At 38.8% G+C, this 15,290-nt stretch overlaps 1 protein-coding gene across 2 annotated transcripts in view; it reads right to left on the minus strand.

Annotated features, from left to right (window-relative positions):
- Nucleotides 1–15,290, minus strand: part of Mindy2 (MINDY lysine 48 deubiquitinase 2) — a 60,525-nt gene that overhangs the window by 39,110 nt on the left and 6,125 nt on the right. For both annotated transcript variants that reach the window (XM_040739794.1, XM_005075468.4), the window contains exon 2: nucleotides 11,068–11,125. In XM_040739794.1, coding sequence (XP_040595728.1) covers nucleotides 11,068–11,125 — 58 coding nt within the window. The remainder of the gene's footprint in view (nucleotides 1–11,067; nucleotides 11,126–15,290) is intronic.

Below are 15,290 nucleotides of genomic sequence, written 5' to 3' on the forward strand. Positions count from 1 at the left end.
TTAAATTATCAGTGTATTTATTATCATTTTATTGAGTAATAAAAGCTTTTACATTTTAACACATTTCTATTTATGTATTTATTTAGTGCATATGTGTGTGTGTGTGTGTGTGTGTGTGTGTGCATGCACACAGATGTGCAAGTCAGAGAACAAGGGGTAGGATTCAGATGTCTCCTCCCATCATGTAGGTCTTAGGGACTGAACTTAGGTGGTCAGGTTTGATGGCAGGTGCTTCCTTCACTCACTTAAGTCCTCTCACTGACCCTAAAAGCTCTTTCAGAATGAGAGGAATTAGCACAATCCCTGTGATATATTTAGTAAGGATTTTTTTCCTATAGGGTTTTTTCTTTTTTTACACTTTATGACAGTTTGTTGCTGTTGTTCTTTCCAGAATGGAAATAGCTATGTATATTCTGGATTGGATGCTATATTCAGAAAGATCTCTACCTCTTTAGAGTTTACAGATAAATACATATGCTTTCTTTAACCTTTGCATGCCTCCTTTTAAATGTTCAAATCTTTCATTTTATTGTTTTGGTTTTTTGAGGCAGGGTTTCTCTGTAGCTTTGGAGCCTGCCCTGGAACTCACTCAGTAGGCCAGGCTGGCTTTGAACTCACAGAGATCTGCCTGCCTCTGCCTCCCAAGTACTGGGATTAAAGGCATGCACCACCACTGCCTGGCTAAATCTTTCTTTTTTTTTTCTTTTTTTTTTTTTTTTGGTTTTTCGAGACAAGGTTTCTCTGTGGCTTTGGAGGCTGTCCTGGAACTCACTCTGTAGACCAGGCTGGCCTCGAACTCACAGAGATCCGCCTGCCTCTGCCTCCCGAGTGCTGGGATTAAAGGCGTGTGCCACCAACGCCCGGCTTCTAAATCTTTCATTTTAAATGGAATTTATTTTGATAGAAAGAGTAAGATATGAAACTAGCTTCTTACTCAAGTAGCTAACAAGTTAACAAAACTATTTTACTATAACCTTTACTGTCTCTTTGAAATACACTTATAAAGACTATACCAAACATTATCTTAAACTTTGCAACTCTAAAAGCAAAAGAATTCTAATCTTTAAGACAGTTATACCAGCAATGACTTTATTTTACTTATACAGAAGAACTTCAATATGCTAAAATAATCCCTTTATGAAATAGCACATGTATTTTTTTTTTTTTTAAGACAGGGTTTCTCTGAATTGCTTTGGAGGCTGTCCTGGCACTTGCTCTGTAGATCAGGCTGGCCTCAAACTCACATAGATTCGCCTGTCTCTGCCTCCCAAGTGCTGGGATTAAAGGCATGCACATGCCACCACTGCCCATTAACAAATATGTAATTTTTAAATTGTACATATTGTTTTATTTGTACTGGGGAATGAACTCTGGGTCTCAAGTATTTAACAGTTTCATCTTTGAAATGTTTCTATTTAGTCCAGGTTGCCTCAAATTTATGATATTCATACAAGTACCATGGAACCTGGTTAGGTTGAAGTTTTGATGTTACATTTAACTGAAAAATTAATTTGTGAGCAAATTATATGCGGTATTTATTTGGATAATGCAAGAGTATGAGTGGTCTGCTTGAATTCTGTATTTCATTTGTGTTCCATGTTTATTTTGATGAAAGACTGGGTATGCTTTCCTTAGCTACCATGTTACTTTTTAGTTGGTCTGTGGAACATTATATGAGACAGCTTTAAATGATATGTGTGGTGATATTTTGTTTATAATCTAATAAGACTTACCTGAAGATCAGAAAAACAAAGCAGGCAACTACTAGCAAGTTCTTTTTGTTTTTGTTTTTTTTTTTTTTTGAGACAGAGTTTCTGTGTATAGCTCTGGCTGTCCTGGAACTCATTCTGTAGACCAGGTTGGCCTATGGCTGTGGCTAACGTTGCATTCTGATCTTCTGGCAAGCTTTATTAGAGCATAAACAAAATATCACCACAATAAAGCTTGGTGATTAATGGCAAGACTCTCTTTATACTTATACTTTTTTAAAATATATTCTCCCATATAGGATGTATTTACTGACTCATTATCTTGTTTGTTTTTTTCAGTGTTCTTTTAGACAGGGTTATATTTGTAGCCCAGGCTAGCCTTGAAATGATTATTTTCCTGCCTCAGTCTCTCCAGTGCTGGGATTATAGGTAGGTTCCACCACCCCTGCCTGATTTGCTTCAATATAATGGAGTAAGGAGATTTCACGTGTATGATTAGAACACAAAATACTGTAGTTTTATTGTGCTCTCTACTGCTCACTCTGAAGACTGCTAGCTCCCATGTTGTGAAGCTCCTCACAGAGAGTTTCCTATGGCAGGAGGCATGCAGCCAACAGTCATCAGTTAACTCAGGGCTTTAGTACCACACCTCAAGAGAAACTGAGTCCTGCCATCAGCTAAATGTGGCAATAGCTACCAATTCTCCATAGTTATACTTTCACCTGAAGTGGCGGTTCTTGTGGGCACCATGTCTTCAGCCTCCTAAGACCTTGAGTGAGGCTGTCACCCAGATTCCTGACCCAAAGATATTGTGAAATAAATTATTATTGTTTGGAATGATTTGTTATATAGCACAAGATACCTAGTGTACTAGGTACACAATGCTGGAACCATATAGTTTAGGAAGAATTTGTAAGATAAGAAGCAGACTGATCTTGTGTATGGATACACTGGAGAGCAAACCCAGAGCTTTGCTGAGTGCTAAGGTATGTTCTACCACTGAACTAAACTCACAGCCTTTATAATCAGGTCTTTTTAAAAAGAAGAAATTAAGCTTCTAAGAAAGCACCTTTCAGTTTTAGATACGGAAATAAACTACCTCTTAAGAGTATACTTTTATCTAGATAATCACACTATAGTGTCTGTACTTATTTTAAAAACACCGTTTACATAAAAGGTGTTTCTTTTCCACACCTTTGGAGCCTAGAGATGACTCCAGCTCCAGGACAGCCTGGATTGCATAGCTAACTTGTTTCACAAAACAGAAGTATTTCTTTTCTCTTTCTTTTTGCTTTTTATTAAAGATTTATTTTATTTTAAAAATTATGTGTGAGATGTCTGGAAGGATAGTTCAGCAGTTAAGAGCATATACTAGTCTTGCAGAGGACCTGAGTTTGCTTCCCAGCACTCATGTCAGGCAGCTCACAAATGCCTATAACTTCAGGCACAGGGGATCAAATGCCATCTTCTGGTCTCCATAGGAAGGCACTGTACTCGTGAGCATACTCGTCTGTGCACACACACACTTAAAATTCAAGACTGTTATTTGTAGATACATGCATGTGAGCATGGGTGCCTGCAGAGATCAGAAGAGGATGTTAGGTCTGGAGTTACAGGCAGCTGTAAGCCACTTACTGCTGGGACCTGAACTCAGGTACTTTGGAAGAGCAGTATATGATCTTAACCACTGAACTATCTCTCCAGAGTTTTTTCTTTGCTTTTTTTTTTTTTTTTTTTTTTTTGCTTGTTTTGAGATGGGTGCTCATTATGTAACTCAGGCTGGTCTTGAACTTGGAATCCTCCTGCTTACCTCCTCTGCAATACAGGGATTACATTTGTACCACTCTGGCAGTATATTTCTTTTCTGTGTGTAAACATGAGTATATGGAGGTCAGAGGTCAGAGGAGACAGAGATCCTCACTGGGGTCCAGTGTGTACCCATTAGGTTATGATAGCTATCCAGTGAGCCCCAGGGAGCTGCCTGTTTCAGTCTCCCCAGCACTGGAATGACAAGTGCTATTACCAGGCCCAGCTTTTTCAGATGCATTCTTGAAGATCAAACTGGTGTCCACATGCTTGTATTGCAGGCATTTTACTGAGCATTTCCCCAGCACTCTCAGCATATTTGTTGAAAGTCAAATCCATTTTTTGTCATGGTTTAAAATAAATATTAGGACAAAGATGTTACTTTTTAAAAACTAATAATTTGGCTGTACAAAAATATTTCTTATTCTTGAAGATAGAGAAATCTCTATTTTCCACAGAGACTAAATCAAGAATAAAGTATAACAAAGGCTAAAATAAAATAAATGCTTGAATCTCAAGTGGTTTTAGAAACAGATAATGAAGTCAGCCAGGCTTGTAAACAGCTTCTGGAAGGAGCTGTCTAAAATAGGTTCAGAACTGGGCAGAACTTGGAAAGGTAGATCTTTCTCTGTCTCTGCCTCTGTCTCTGTCTCTGTCTCTGTCTCTCTCTCTCTCTCACTCACACACACACACACACACACACAGGTACTATATGCACTTAAAATAAAATTTGAGATGTCATGTATGCATATGTGCATGTGAGCATGGGTGCCTGCACAGTTACAGGCAGCTGTAAGCCATCTCACATGGATGCTGGGACCTGAACTGGTAGGTGAGCAAGCACTCTGAAGGGAAAGAGGGCTAGCACTGCAGCTGGTCAACAGAATGCTTTCCAAGCATGTGCAAGACCCCTGTGAAACAGCTGAGTCAATGAGTGTGTTTTTTAAAATGGGTTATTTTAAAAGATGAGTATGTCAAATTTGTTTTAGAAGGAAATATGGCTGGTAACTAACAAGATTATAAAAAATTCTAAGTTATAAAATGTGTGGTTACCTATAACAGACAGTAGGGATGTATATGTATGCACAGGTATCTATTTTTATTTACCTTTTCTACTATGGAAGGTAAGATCCAGTACCTCATACTTGCTAGACAATGGCTTACCACTGAGGCATATCCCCACCCTTTTGAGATTTTAAACTGGATGGAGAATGAAATTGATGCTTTCAGAAGAGTATATTGGCATAGGCTAACTAGGAGGGTAGAAGAATAAGAATTCACAGTCTCTGAAATATCAGTGCACAGACAAAAATTTCAAAGAAAGTCCTTAATCAGAATTTGTTACTAAGAAGCTGTTCTAGGCAACTGAAAATCAAAAACAAAACCAATATTTACATTAGGATAGAATCTGGCAAGTAGTAGTTAGTTTATCCCAGATGATCTTGGAAAAGAAGATATAGTTAACTGTAGTCAAAATTAAAATGTTTTAATACTGATCTATTTTTATAATTTATTTGTATTCAAAGGATATTTTGTTTTGTTTTGTTTTTTGATACAGGGTTTCTCTGTGTAGCTTTGGAGCCTGTCCTGGAACTCACTCTATAGACCAGGCTGGCCTCGAACTTACAGAGATCTGCCTGTCTCTGCCGCCTGATCACTGGGATTAATTAAAGGTGTGCACCACCAATGCCCGGCTTTCAAAGAATAATTTTTTTAAAGCCCAACAAGGCCATCATCCCAATTATTTTTCTTTACTATACTATACTTGTCTAATCATCTTACTACTGGGGATGATTGCAGTCACAACATACATCCTAGCTTGGGTAAGATCTTAAACACAAAGTTATGTTTAACAAACATACACATTGTTTGTATGGAGGTTAAAGGACAATTTGCAGGAGTCATTTCTTTTTTCCAGCACCTGGGGCCCAAGACTCAAATTCAGATAATCAGGCTTGGCAGTAAGTATCTTAATTTGCCAACTCTGTATTTCCTACCTCATTTTTTTGTTTGTTATTTTGAGGTCTCCCCACACAGTATAGGTAGGTACCACCTCATTCGCCTAGTTCCCATTCTATTTTATTAGGCTTCTTTTTTAAATTAATTTTTATTTAAATTAAAAACAATCTTATTTTGGCCGGGCGGTGGTGGCGCACGCCTTTAATCCCAGAACTCGGGAGGCAGAGGCAGGCGGATCTCTGTGAGTTCGAGGCCGGGCTGGACCGATAGCCTCTGAAACAATACAGAGAAACCCTGTCTCGGAAAAACAAAAAAACAAAAACAAAAACAAAACAAAACTATCTTATTTTACATACTAATCTCAGTTCCCTCTCCCTCCCATCATCCCAGTCACCTCACCAGCTCCCCATCCCATCCCCATCCACTCCTTAGAGAGGGTGGTAACTCACATGGGGGATCATCAAGGTCTGTCACATCATTTGAGGCAGGATAGAGGCCCTCCCCCTTGCATCTAGGCTGAGTATCCCTCTATAGGGATATGGGCTCCAAAAAGCCAGTACATGCACTAGGGATAAATACTGGTTCCACTGCCAGTAACCTCATAGACTGTCCAAGCCCCACAACTGACACCCACATTCAGGGGGACCTCGTTTGGTCTTATGCAGGTTCCCCAGCTGGCGCCTGGAGTCCATGAGCTCCCACTTGCTTAGGTCAGCTGTTTCGGTGGGTTTCCCTAACAAGGTCTTGACCCCTTTGCTCATCCCTCCTCCTTCTCTACAATTGGATTCCAGGAGTTTGGATCAGTGCTTAGCTGTGAATCTCTGCATCTGCTTCCATCAGCTATTAGATGAAAGCTCCATGATGGCATGTAATGTAGTCATCAATCTCATTATAGGGTGAGGGCATTTAAGGTACCCTCTCAACTATTGCTTAGATTCTTATTTGGGGTCATCAATATGAGTTCCTGGAAATTTTCCTAGTGCCAAGTTTCTCATTAACTCTACAATGACTCCTTTTATCAAGGTATCTCTTTCCTTGCTCTCCTTCTTTACTAGATATCTTAACACTGCCTAGGCATCTGCATGCTATGTTTCTTTCTCTATGTCAAATACTTGAACAAGCTACAGTTGCATTTGGCCCCCTTCTTACCTAGAAGCAGAGATTTCCAAAGTGAAACTCATTTGCTTTTCCTCTAACCTTCACCAGGCAAAATTCCCATTTTTATTGGGTGTGAATTACAACTGTAATCCCAGCATTTGAGGGCTGAGGCAGGGGGATTTTTGAACTAGAGGGCAGCTTGGCTTATGCAGCAAGATCTTATCTCAAAATCAATTAAGAAAATAAATAAAAATTCCAAAAGCTGAATTGCATGATTGTTATCCAAGCACTAGGGATGCAGAGATGGGGATTCTTGGGGTTTACTGGCCAGCCTAGACTACTTGGCAAGCTCCAGGCCAGTGAAGCATTCAATCTCAAAAACAAACAAAAAAGACTGAGTTTGTCCTCTAGCATACAGTCTTGTGTGCCTACACATGTATACACACACAAATACACACTAAATTCCCATCCTTTGAGGTATCTCACATAGATGTTTGGAAAACAACTAATGGTTTCTCTTACAATCCTTCTACTAGTGTTTGCACATTAACTCAAGTATTATAACATCCCATGCTATTGAGATGGCTCAGCAGGTAAAAGCACTTTGTCCTATAAGCCTGATGACTTAAGTTTGATCCATGGAATCCCTCCCTGCACTGAAGCTCATGTGCATGCACACCCCCATGCTACTTAAAATACAGTATCTCTAATTCCTTCAGAGAACAAGAGTAATCTCAAGAGGAGACAATCCAACTAGCTTAGGACCTTAAGTCACTTGTTCTAACCAGACTGATCCTAAGTAGATGATTTTACCTGGACTCTGTTCACTTTACTCCCATTCCTTCTCCCTCTCTTCTGGGTGACTTTATGCCATTCTTAATAGTTAAGTCCCATGACTCCCAAAACTCTGGCTACCTTGTAGATTTTTCTTTTCTCTTATTTAATAACAGTGTGTGTGTGTACACATGCCATGGGACACAAATGGAAACCAGAGGAGAATTTTCAGAAGTTGATTCTCTTCTTCCACTATGGGTTCTGGAGGATTCAATTCCGGTCATCAGGCTTATTCATCAGGAGCATATTACCTGCTAAGCAATCTTGCCAGCCCTAGCTACTTCTTCATCATGTTTTTTTCTTTCTCCCTATTAAAATTCTCTGTGATATGTCCTATTTTTTGAGGGCTTTATTAGCTAAGAGTCAAGTTAACATACCAAGATGTGCTAATTATTTACTTTTTCTAAGAGAAATACTCTTCTGATATTTATGCCACATTACAAGTCTCTTGTAAAGCCACATTAATGACCATTGATGATACTTCCAAACACTTCCATGGGGTACCTACTCAGTAAATACATTTTCTGATAAAAATAAAAGTAATCTCCAACAATGTCTTGCTGATGCCTCTCTTACCAGGATGTAGTTGGCCAAGGCAAGAGGATCATGAGTCCATAAGTTTAGGAGGATGGCTAAAGCACCTAAGACCTCTGAGACATGACAGAGAAAACAAGTTTAAGAACCCAGGAGGTGGAAGAAAGAGCTGGGGAGGGCCAATGGAAGACTGGTTCTAGCCCTCACTGAGCTTAACATGACTTAATCCTGTTGTGGTAAAACAGCCAAGCACATGAGGCCTATGACAGAATAGGTGAGATTGGATGGATCCCCTGCCCTGCCCAAGTTCCTGTGATAAAAGGCCACATTTTGTAACCTGTTGTACAGCTTCTGGATGTGAAGCATTTTTGCATAGCATTGTGATACTGTATGTTTTGTCCCAGTTTTATAATGCTTCCTCCTATGTAGGGTTGGCTGCTAAACCCATACAGCTGTGAAGACTTCCCTTTGCTCTAACAGACTACTTTTCAGTATGTATGAGAATTTTAAGATGTCCCTTCTTCCTTCAAGGCTTTTTCTTTTTTCTTTTTTTCCAAGACAGTTTCTCTTTGTAGCCCTGGCTGTCCTAGAACTCATGCTGTAGACCAGACTGGCCTCAAACTCAGAGAATTGCCTGCCTCTGCTCCAGAGTGCTGGGATTGAAGATGTGCATCAAGATGCCCAAATTATATTAGATTTTTCAAAAAGATTCATTTTTATTTTTATTTATATGCATATGTATGTGTATGGATATTTGCCATGTTTTTGGGTACTCATGAAAACCAACCAGTGTTGGATTCCCTGGAGCTGGAGTTACAGGTGGTTATGATCTAACTGACATGAATTCTGGGAACCACACTCAGTCTTCTGGAAGAACAAGTGCTTTTAACCACTGAGCCATCTCTCTAGTCCCTGGAATTGTAATTTTTAAAGAAAAACATTCCAATATTACAATATGCTATCTGTGTTACAATAGCTATATCATTTTTGTGAAAGTCAGATCATGCCAATCCAAAAAGTCAGTCTTTACACTAGCCAACTGGGCCCCACTTGGTCAGAATCCAATTATTCTGAGCCCATCTCCTACACTCTTCCTGCCCCCTTTGTACTTGGCATCATCCTGGCAGTTTAAAGTTCATTAATCTAGCCTTTATCTGCATATATCTAAGTATTTAGAGTAATTTAACTACAACTATGAGGTCCCTAGCCAGTAAAAATGGATTAATGGCTATAAAATATGTATGCACGTAAGTGTGTATGTACATATACACCCCTCCTCCCCACACAGGCTTTCTAAGAGTTCTAATTCTAATACTTTAGCTCCACCTTCACACACACACACACACACACACACACACACACACACACACACACACACAGTTAGCTGGTTACCTGGAACACCTGAGACAAACTATCATCTATCTATCTATCTATCTATCTATCTATCTATCTATCTATCTATCTATCTATCTAATTACTTTTGAGTCTTACTTTGTAGCCTATGCTGACCTCAAACTCATAATGATTACTTCTGCCTCAGTATACCAAGTTCTGGGATTACTGATATATACCATAATACCATCATATGTGGCAATATTTTGTGTATGTGTGTGTATGTGGGTACACATGCATGTGTATGCATACATGTGGAGGCCACACTTTGACATGTGGTATCTTCCTCATTCACTTTATCTTATTTTTTTTAAAGATTTATTTATTTATTTGCTTGCTTGCTTGTTTTGTGAGATAGGGTCTCTCTGTGTAGTTCAGGCTGTCCTGGAACTCACTATGTAGACCAGGCTGGCCTCGAACTCAGAGATATGCCTGTCTCTGCCTCCTAAGTGCTGGGATTAAAGGTGTGCCAGTTTATCATCTATTTCATCTGAAATGTCGTTCCTGTTGAAGGAAGCAATGTGTTGAATTGCATTCTCTCCCAGGCTTCTTATCTCAAAACACACTAATAGGGGTTGGAGAGATGGCTCAGGGGTTAAGAGCACTGGTGGCTCTTGCAGAGAGGACTTCTTCTTCTTCTTCTTTTTTTTTTTTTTTTTGGTTTTACGAGACAGGGTTTCTCTGTATTGTTTTGGAGGCTGTCAGTCCAGTCTGGCCTCGAACTCAGAGATCCGCCTGCCTCTGCTTCCTGAGTGCTGAGATTAAAGGGGTGCACCACCAACGCCTGGCCAGAGAGGACTTCTATTCAGTCCACAAATTATACTTTGGGTAGCAGCATCTCATTATCACCTCCTCAGTTTTTTTTTTTTTGTTTGTTTGCTTGTTGGTGTGTGTCTTGTTATGTTTGTTTTTCAACTCTACTGATTAAATTCCAGACCTCACACATGCTAGCCAAGTGCTCCACCACTGAGCTACATCTCCAACCCAACTCCTTCAACTTTAATCCAAGTTGACACAATTCTAAAAAGGTATTTTCCTTCCTTCCTTCCTTCCTTCCCTCCCTTCCCTCCTTTCTTTCTCTCTTTCTATCTTTCTGGTTTTTTGAGACAGGGTTTCTCTGTATAACAGCCCTGGCTGTCCTGGAGCTAGCTCTGTAGACCAGGCTGGCAGCAAACTCACAGATATCACCTGCCTCTGCCTCCCAAGTGCTAGGATTAAAGGCGTGTGCCACCACAGCCCAACTAAAAAGGTACTTTTCTGCCAGGCGTTGGTGGCACACGCCTTTAATCCTAGCACTTGGGAGGCAGAGGCTGGTGGAACTCTGTGAGTTCGAGGCCAGCCTGGTCTACAGAGCGAGTTCCAGGACAGCCTCAAAAACAATATAGAGAAACCCTGTCTCGAAAAACCAAAAAAAAAAAAAAAAAAAAAAAAGGTACCTTTCTAAGGTCAAAGTTTCTGTATCTTTTCTCACTCTGCAATTTACTAGGATTAATTAATTAGTGTGCTATTCTCTGGACTCTGTCCAGTCTTCTTATTTATAGTTCAGGATTCTAATGATGGTCAGAAGAATGTTGTAACAGTCAAGAACAGGAACATACTGTTAAGATTTTTAATTAGCAGATTCAGAACTATAATTTTTATAATAGATTATATAATAGCACCAGTAAAATAACAGCTTTGAAAACTTCATTTAATTTTGTAAAAGATACAAAATCATCAAGTCTTAGATACTGACCTAAATATTCCATCAGCTGTTCCGCAGTTATGATTTCCATCATTGGTGGAAGTTTCACCTGAAAAAAGCAAGGTATTATTTCTATAAAAAATGTTATAGTTTCCTGCAGCCAAAAACAAGCACACATTTGCATGCAGACAAACACCTAATATATAAATACATTAACATTCATGCTTGTATAACAAAGTCATCCAGGCATGTGGCTCATGTCTGTACTCCCAGTACTCAGTAGAAGGATGGCCATGAGTTTTAAATCAGCTTGAACTATAGAGTGTGACTTTCTCAAAAAATGTAATAAGGGTGAAAAATAGTTCAGCAGGCAAAAGTGCTTGATAAGTGAGCTTGATGACCTGAGTTTGATCCCAGGAACTCAGGATGAGAGGATAGAATGGTCTCCTATAGTTGTCCTCTAACTTTCACACACACCATGATACATAAACACACCAAGACATACATGAATCCTTACTCACATCTCATATACACATACACAAATAACATTTTAAAAAAATGTTAAAAGGAAAATAAAATAACAAAAAATGAAGTATGTCACTATAACAATTATAAGGTGATAGAGGATCATATAGAGATACTGAGAGGTTTGAAAAGCCATGTTTTTTTTACCTTCTAACATAATTACCCTGAGACCCTATCACAGGGTCCAGAATGGTAGAAAATTCAGTTAAAGAGCAGGAAGAGGCACCAAACATAACAAGTCATCAATGGAATCATTTTCTGTAAGGCAGGATGGAACAAAGCTTCATATCCATAATTTCAATCTACCTTGGGCATGTTTTGAATGATTCAAATAAATACAATATTCAAGTACTAAGACTAAACACAAAAAAATTCATCTGTATGATTTTATTTAAAATATGAACTTTGCCAGGTGGTGGCGCATGCCTTTAATCACAGCACTCGGGAAGCAGAGGCAGGTGGATCTTTGAGTTCAAGACCAGCCTGGTCTACAGAGTGAGTTCCAAGACAGGCTCCAAAGCTAAACAGAGAAACCCTGCCTTGAAAAACATATATATATTTTTTAATGGTAAAAATAAGCTATATTATTTAGAGATACACATGTAGATGACAAAACTGTATATATATTAAAGTAAGGGAAAGTAAACCTGTAATTCCAACATTCAGAAGGATGAGAGCTTGGCCTATGTAGGGAGACCTTGTCAAAAATAAATAAATTAATTAATAAATAAATAAACTAATGAATGAATAGCCAGGCACAGTAGTATATACCTATAATCCTAGCACTTGGGAGATGGGGGCAGGAGGATCAAGAGAGTTCAAGGCCACCTTTGGCTATCAATGTGAGGCCAGCCTATGCTATATAAGACACAAGACCTTGTTTCAGAAAATGAAAAAACAAAACCTAGTAACAAAAATCAAGATTATAGTTACTCCTAGAGGTTATGAAAGAGTTATAGTAGAGAGACTGTAAGAGCTTGTGAGGTGCTGCAAACTAAGGTTGCTAGGATTGTATAGCAAGTGCTTTTAGCCACTGACCTACCTCACTGGCCTAAAATAAAATTTCAAATGAGTTGTCAGATGAGTTACATATATCACATACCATGGCCAATGACTAAATATTTTAACTGACATCTACAGTCACACTCTGTTAAACTCACAGAATAGAAGAAAAATAAATATTCAGAAGACTGTAGTGATGCCTCAGCAGTTAGGAGCACTAGCACAATCATGGTGGCTCACAGTTGTTTGTAACTCCACTAGAGATTAGACTCTGAAGGCACTAGGCACACACATAGTGCACATACATACATACAGGCAAACACTCACACACATACAAATTTTTTGAAAGCCTTAGAAATATTCAAGATGGAAATTCCAATAACTACCATATCAATGATAGAACATAATTAATCAAGGAAACTTTAAATCATCAATTTCTCCAATAGCTCCCTAATTGTTAAAGAAGGTTAAGTTTATGCTATCAAATGTGTTAATGACATATTAAAAGGTTTTTTATTGAAATGTTTTTTAATCAATGATTAAACAAGTTTCCAAAATGTTTGCTGCAAGACATAGCAGTGTTAGCCTCTCTGAGAGCACATATGACAGCTGATGCTTAGGGTCCAGTTGTCTTCTGGATTTATCACTTAGTAGTGACAGGATATGCCATAGAGGCTTGCTCATCCTATTATTCTAAATGATTTTTATTCTCTGTAACAACATATTCTTAAGAATAATTTGACTGCAGGCAGCATTCTAGTTACTGTCTAGTCCAATGCCCCCACTGCAGTGTACTCAATAAGCCATTCTTCTAAATAATGTGTTTTTAAATATATATATTTATATGTATTTGTTTATATGAGTATGTGCCATGTGTGCTCATACACCATGAGGTCAGAAAAGTGTGCTAGATCCCATGGAGCTGGGATTATATGCAGTTGTGAGCCCTAACTTGGGTGTAGAAAAAACCTAGATTCTCTGCAAGAGTTCTCTGCCAGTGGTTTGAACTGCTGAGCCAGCTCTGCAGCCCACTTCCTATATATAATTTTAAAACTGAAGTTCACTTGCGAATTATAGTTTGCTGTCTGTTATTCTAAGAAAAAGTTGAGTTTTTTATTCATTGTTTATATATTCCTTGACTACATTTCAATATATTTTACATTTTTTTGTACTACAGTAGGAAACTTGAATTTCTCTAACAGAGACTCATGAAACACAAAGCCTAACATGATGATTACTAACTAGTTTTAAAATTTTTATTATTTTATATTTATACGTATGAGTGTTTTGCCTGCATGTATGTCTGTGTACCATTTTTATGTCTGGTACCCACAGAAACCAGAGGAGGCCAGGAGAGATTATCAGATCCATTGGAACTAGAGTTAGAGATAGTGGTTGTGAGCTACTACGTGGGTGAATTGAACCAGGTCCTTTAAATCTTTAAAAAAAAAAAAAAGCACTGACTGCTCTCCTAAAGATTTACTTATTACGTATACAATACTCTGTCTGCATGCACGTATGCTGCCATGTGGTTGCTGGGAATTGAATTCAGGACCTTGGGAAGAACAGTCAGTGCTCCTAACCTCTGAGCCATCTCTCCAGGCCGCAGCCAGTGCTCTTAACCCCTCAGTCATCTCTCCAGCCCCACTAAGCAGTTCTTTACAAGACAATTTACTAGGTTTTGCTTTCGATTATTTTAGCTATTGTTATACAGTATTTACCAAGGTGTTTCAGTATCATTTTTTAAGTGCTGATATCTGAATACATTTGCATTGTAGAGATGGAACTTTGAATTTTTACAGCTGTCTGAAAGGGCCAATTATAAATATCAATGTTTTTTAAAAATTATTGTTGTTATTATTGAGACAGGACCTCACTATATTGCCTTAGCTGGCCTAAAACCCACTATATAAACCAGGTTGGCCTCAAACTCACAGAAATCCGCCTGCCTCTGCTTCCTGAATGCTGAGGTTAAAGATATATGCCACCATCTCTGCCATTTTGTCTCTACATTTTTTTTCATATTTATTTATTTGGCGTTTGTATCTGTATGGGCACACATGTGCCCATGACACACACACACACACGCCCATGCACACATAATTTCACAATGTTTACAGTAAGTTGATGACTCTATTTTAGGACACATTCATACTATCCTGAGGTACATGCAGCTTGCTGTAAAGCAACTGAAGGTGGAGTGTATAGGTCAGTGGTAGAGTGCTTGCTTAGCATACTACATTTAATTCCCAAAAAGAGGTTGCACCTATATTGAATATTCTACAAAGTCTAATTAACTGATAGGACTTCAGTGATGTGGAGAGACTAGAACATTGTCTAATTATAATTTGTCTTGGACTATCTTTAGTCCTCTTTTTTTTCCTTTTTAACCTGGCTCCTCCTCAGTCCTTTCTTACCCCGTCTCACTATGTAATCTCTCTATCTTGTTTAATGTCTCACATGATGCTGTCCACCTTGTGAGCCAGCTGGGAATTGAACTCAGTACCTCTGGAAGAACAGTCAGTGCTCTTAATTGCTGAGCTGTCTCTTCAGCCCTCTTTAGTCAGCTTAACTCACCTCTGTGTCTGACCTAACATCTTTGGAATGAATTAATGTAGCAGACCACTGACTTCCACTAAACTAAAACCTAAGAAAGCCAGCAGATAGCATCCGAGACCCACAGTTGAGGTTTTGCAAGTCTCCCCCACTCCCTCACTTTGCTATAACTCACCTATCTGATGTTTCCA

The sequence above is a fragment of the Mesocricetus auratus genome, unplaced genomic scaffold (assembly GCF_017639785.1).
Source record: "Mesocricetus auratus isolate SY011 unplaced genomic scaffold, BCM_Maur_2.0 Super-Scaffold_100691, whole genome shotgun sequence".
Classification (NCBI taxonomy): Eukaryota; Metazoa; Chordata; class Mammalia; order Rodentia; family Cricetidae; genus Mesocricetus; species Mesocricetus auratus.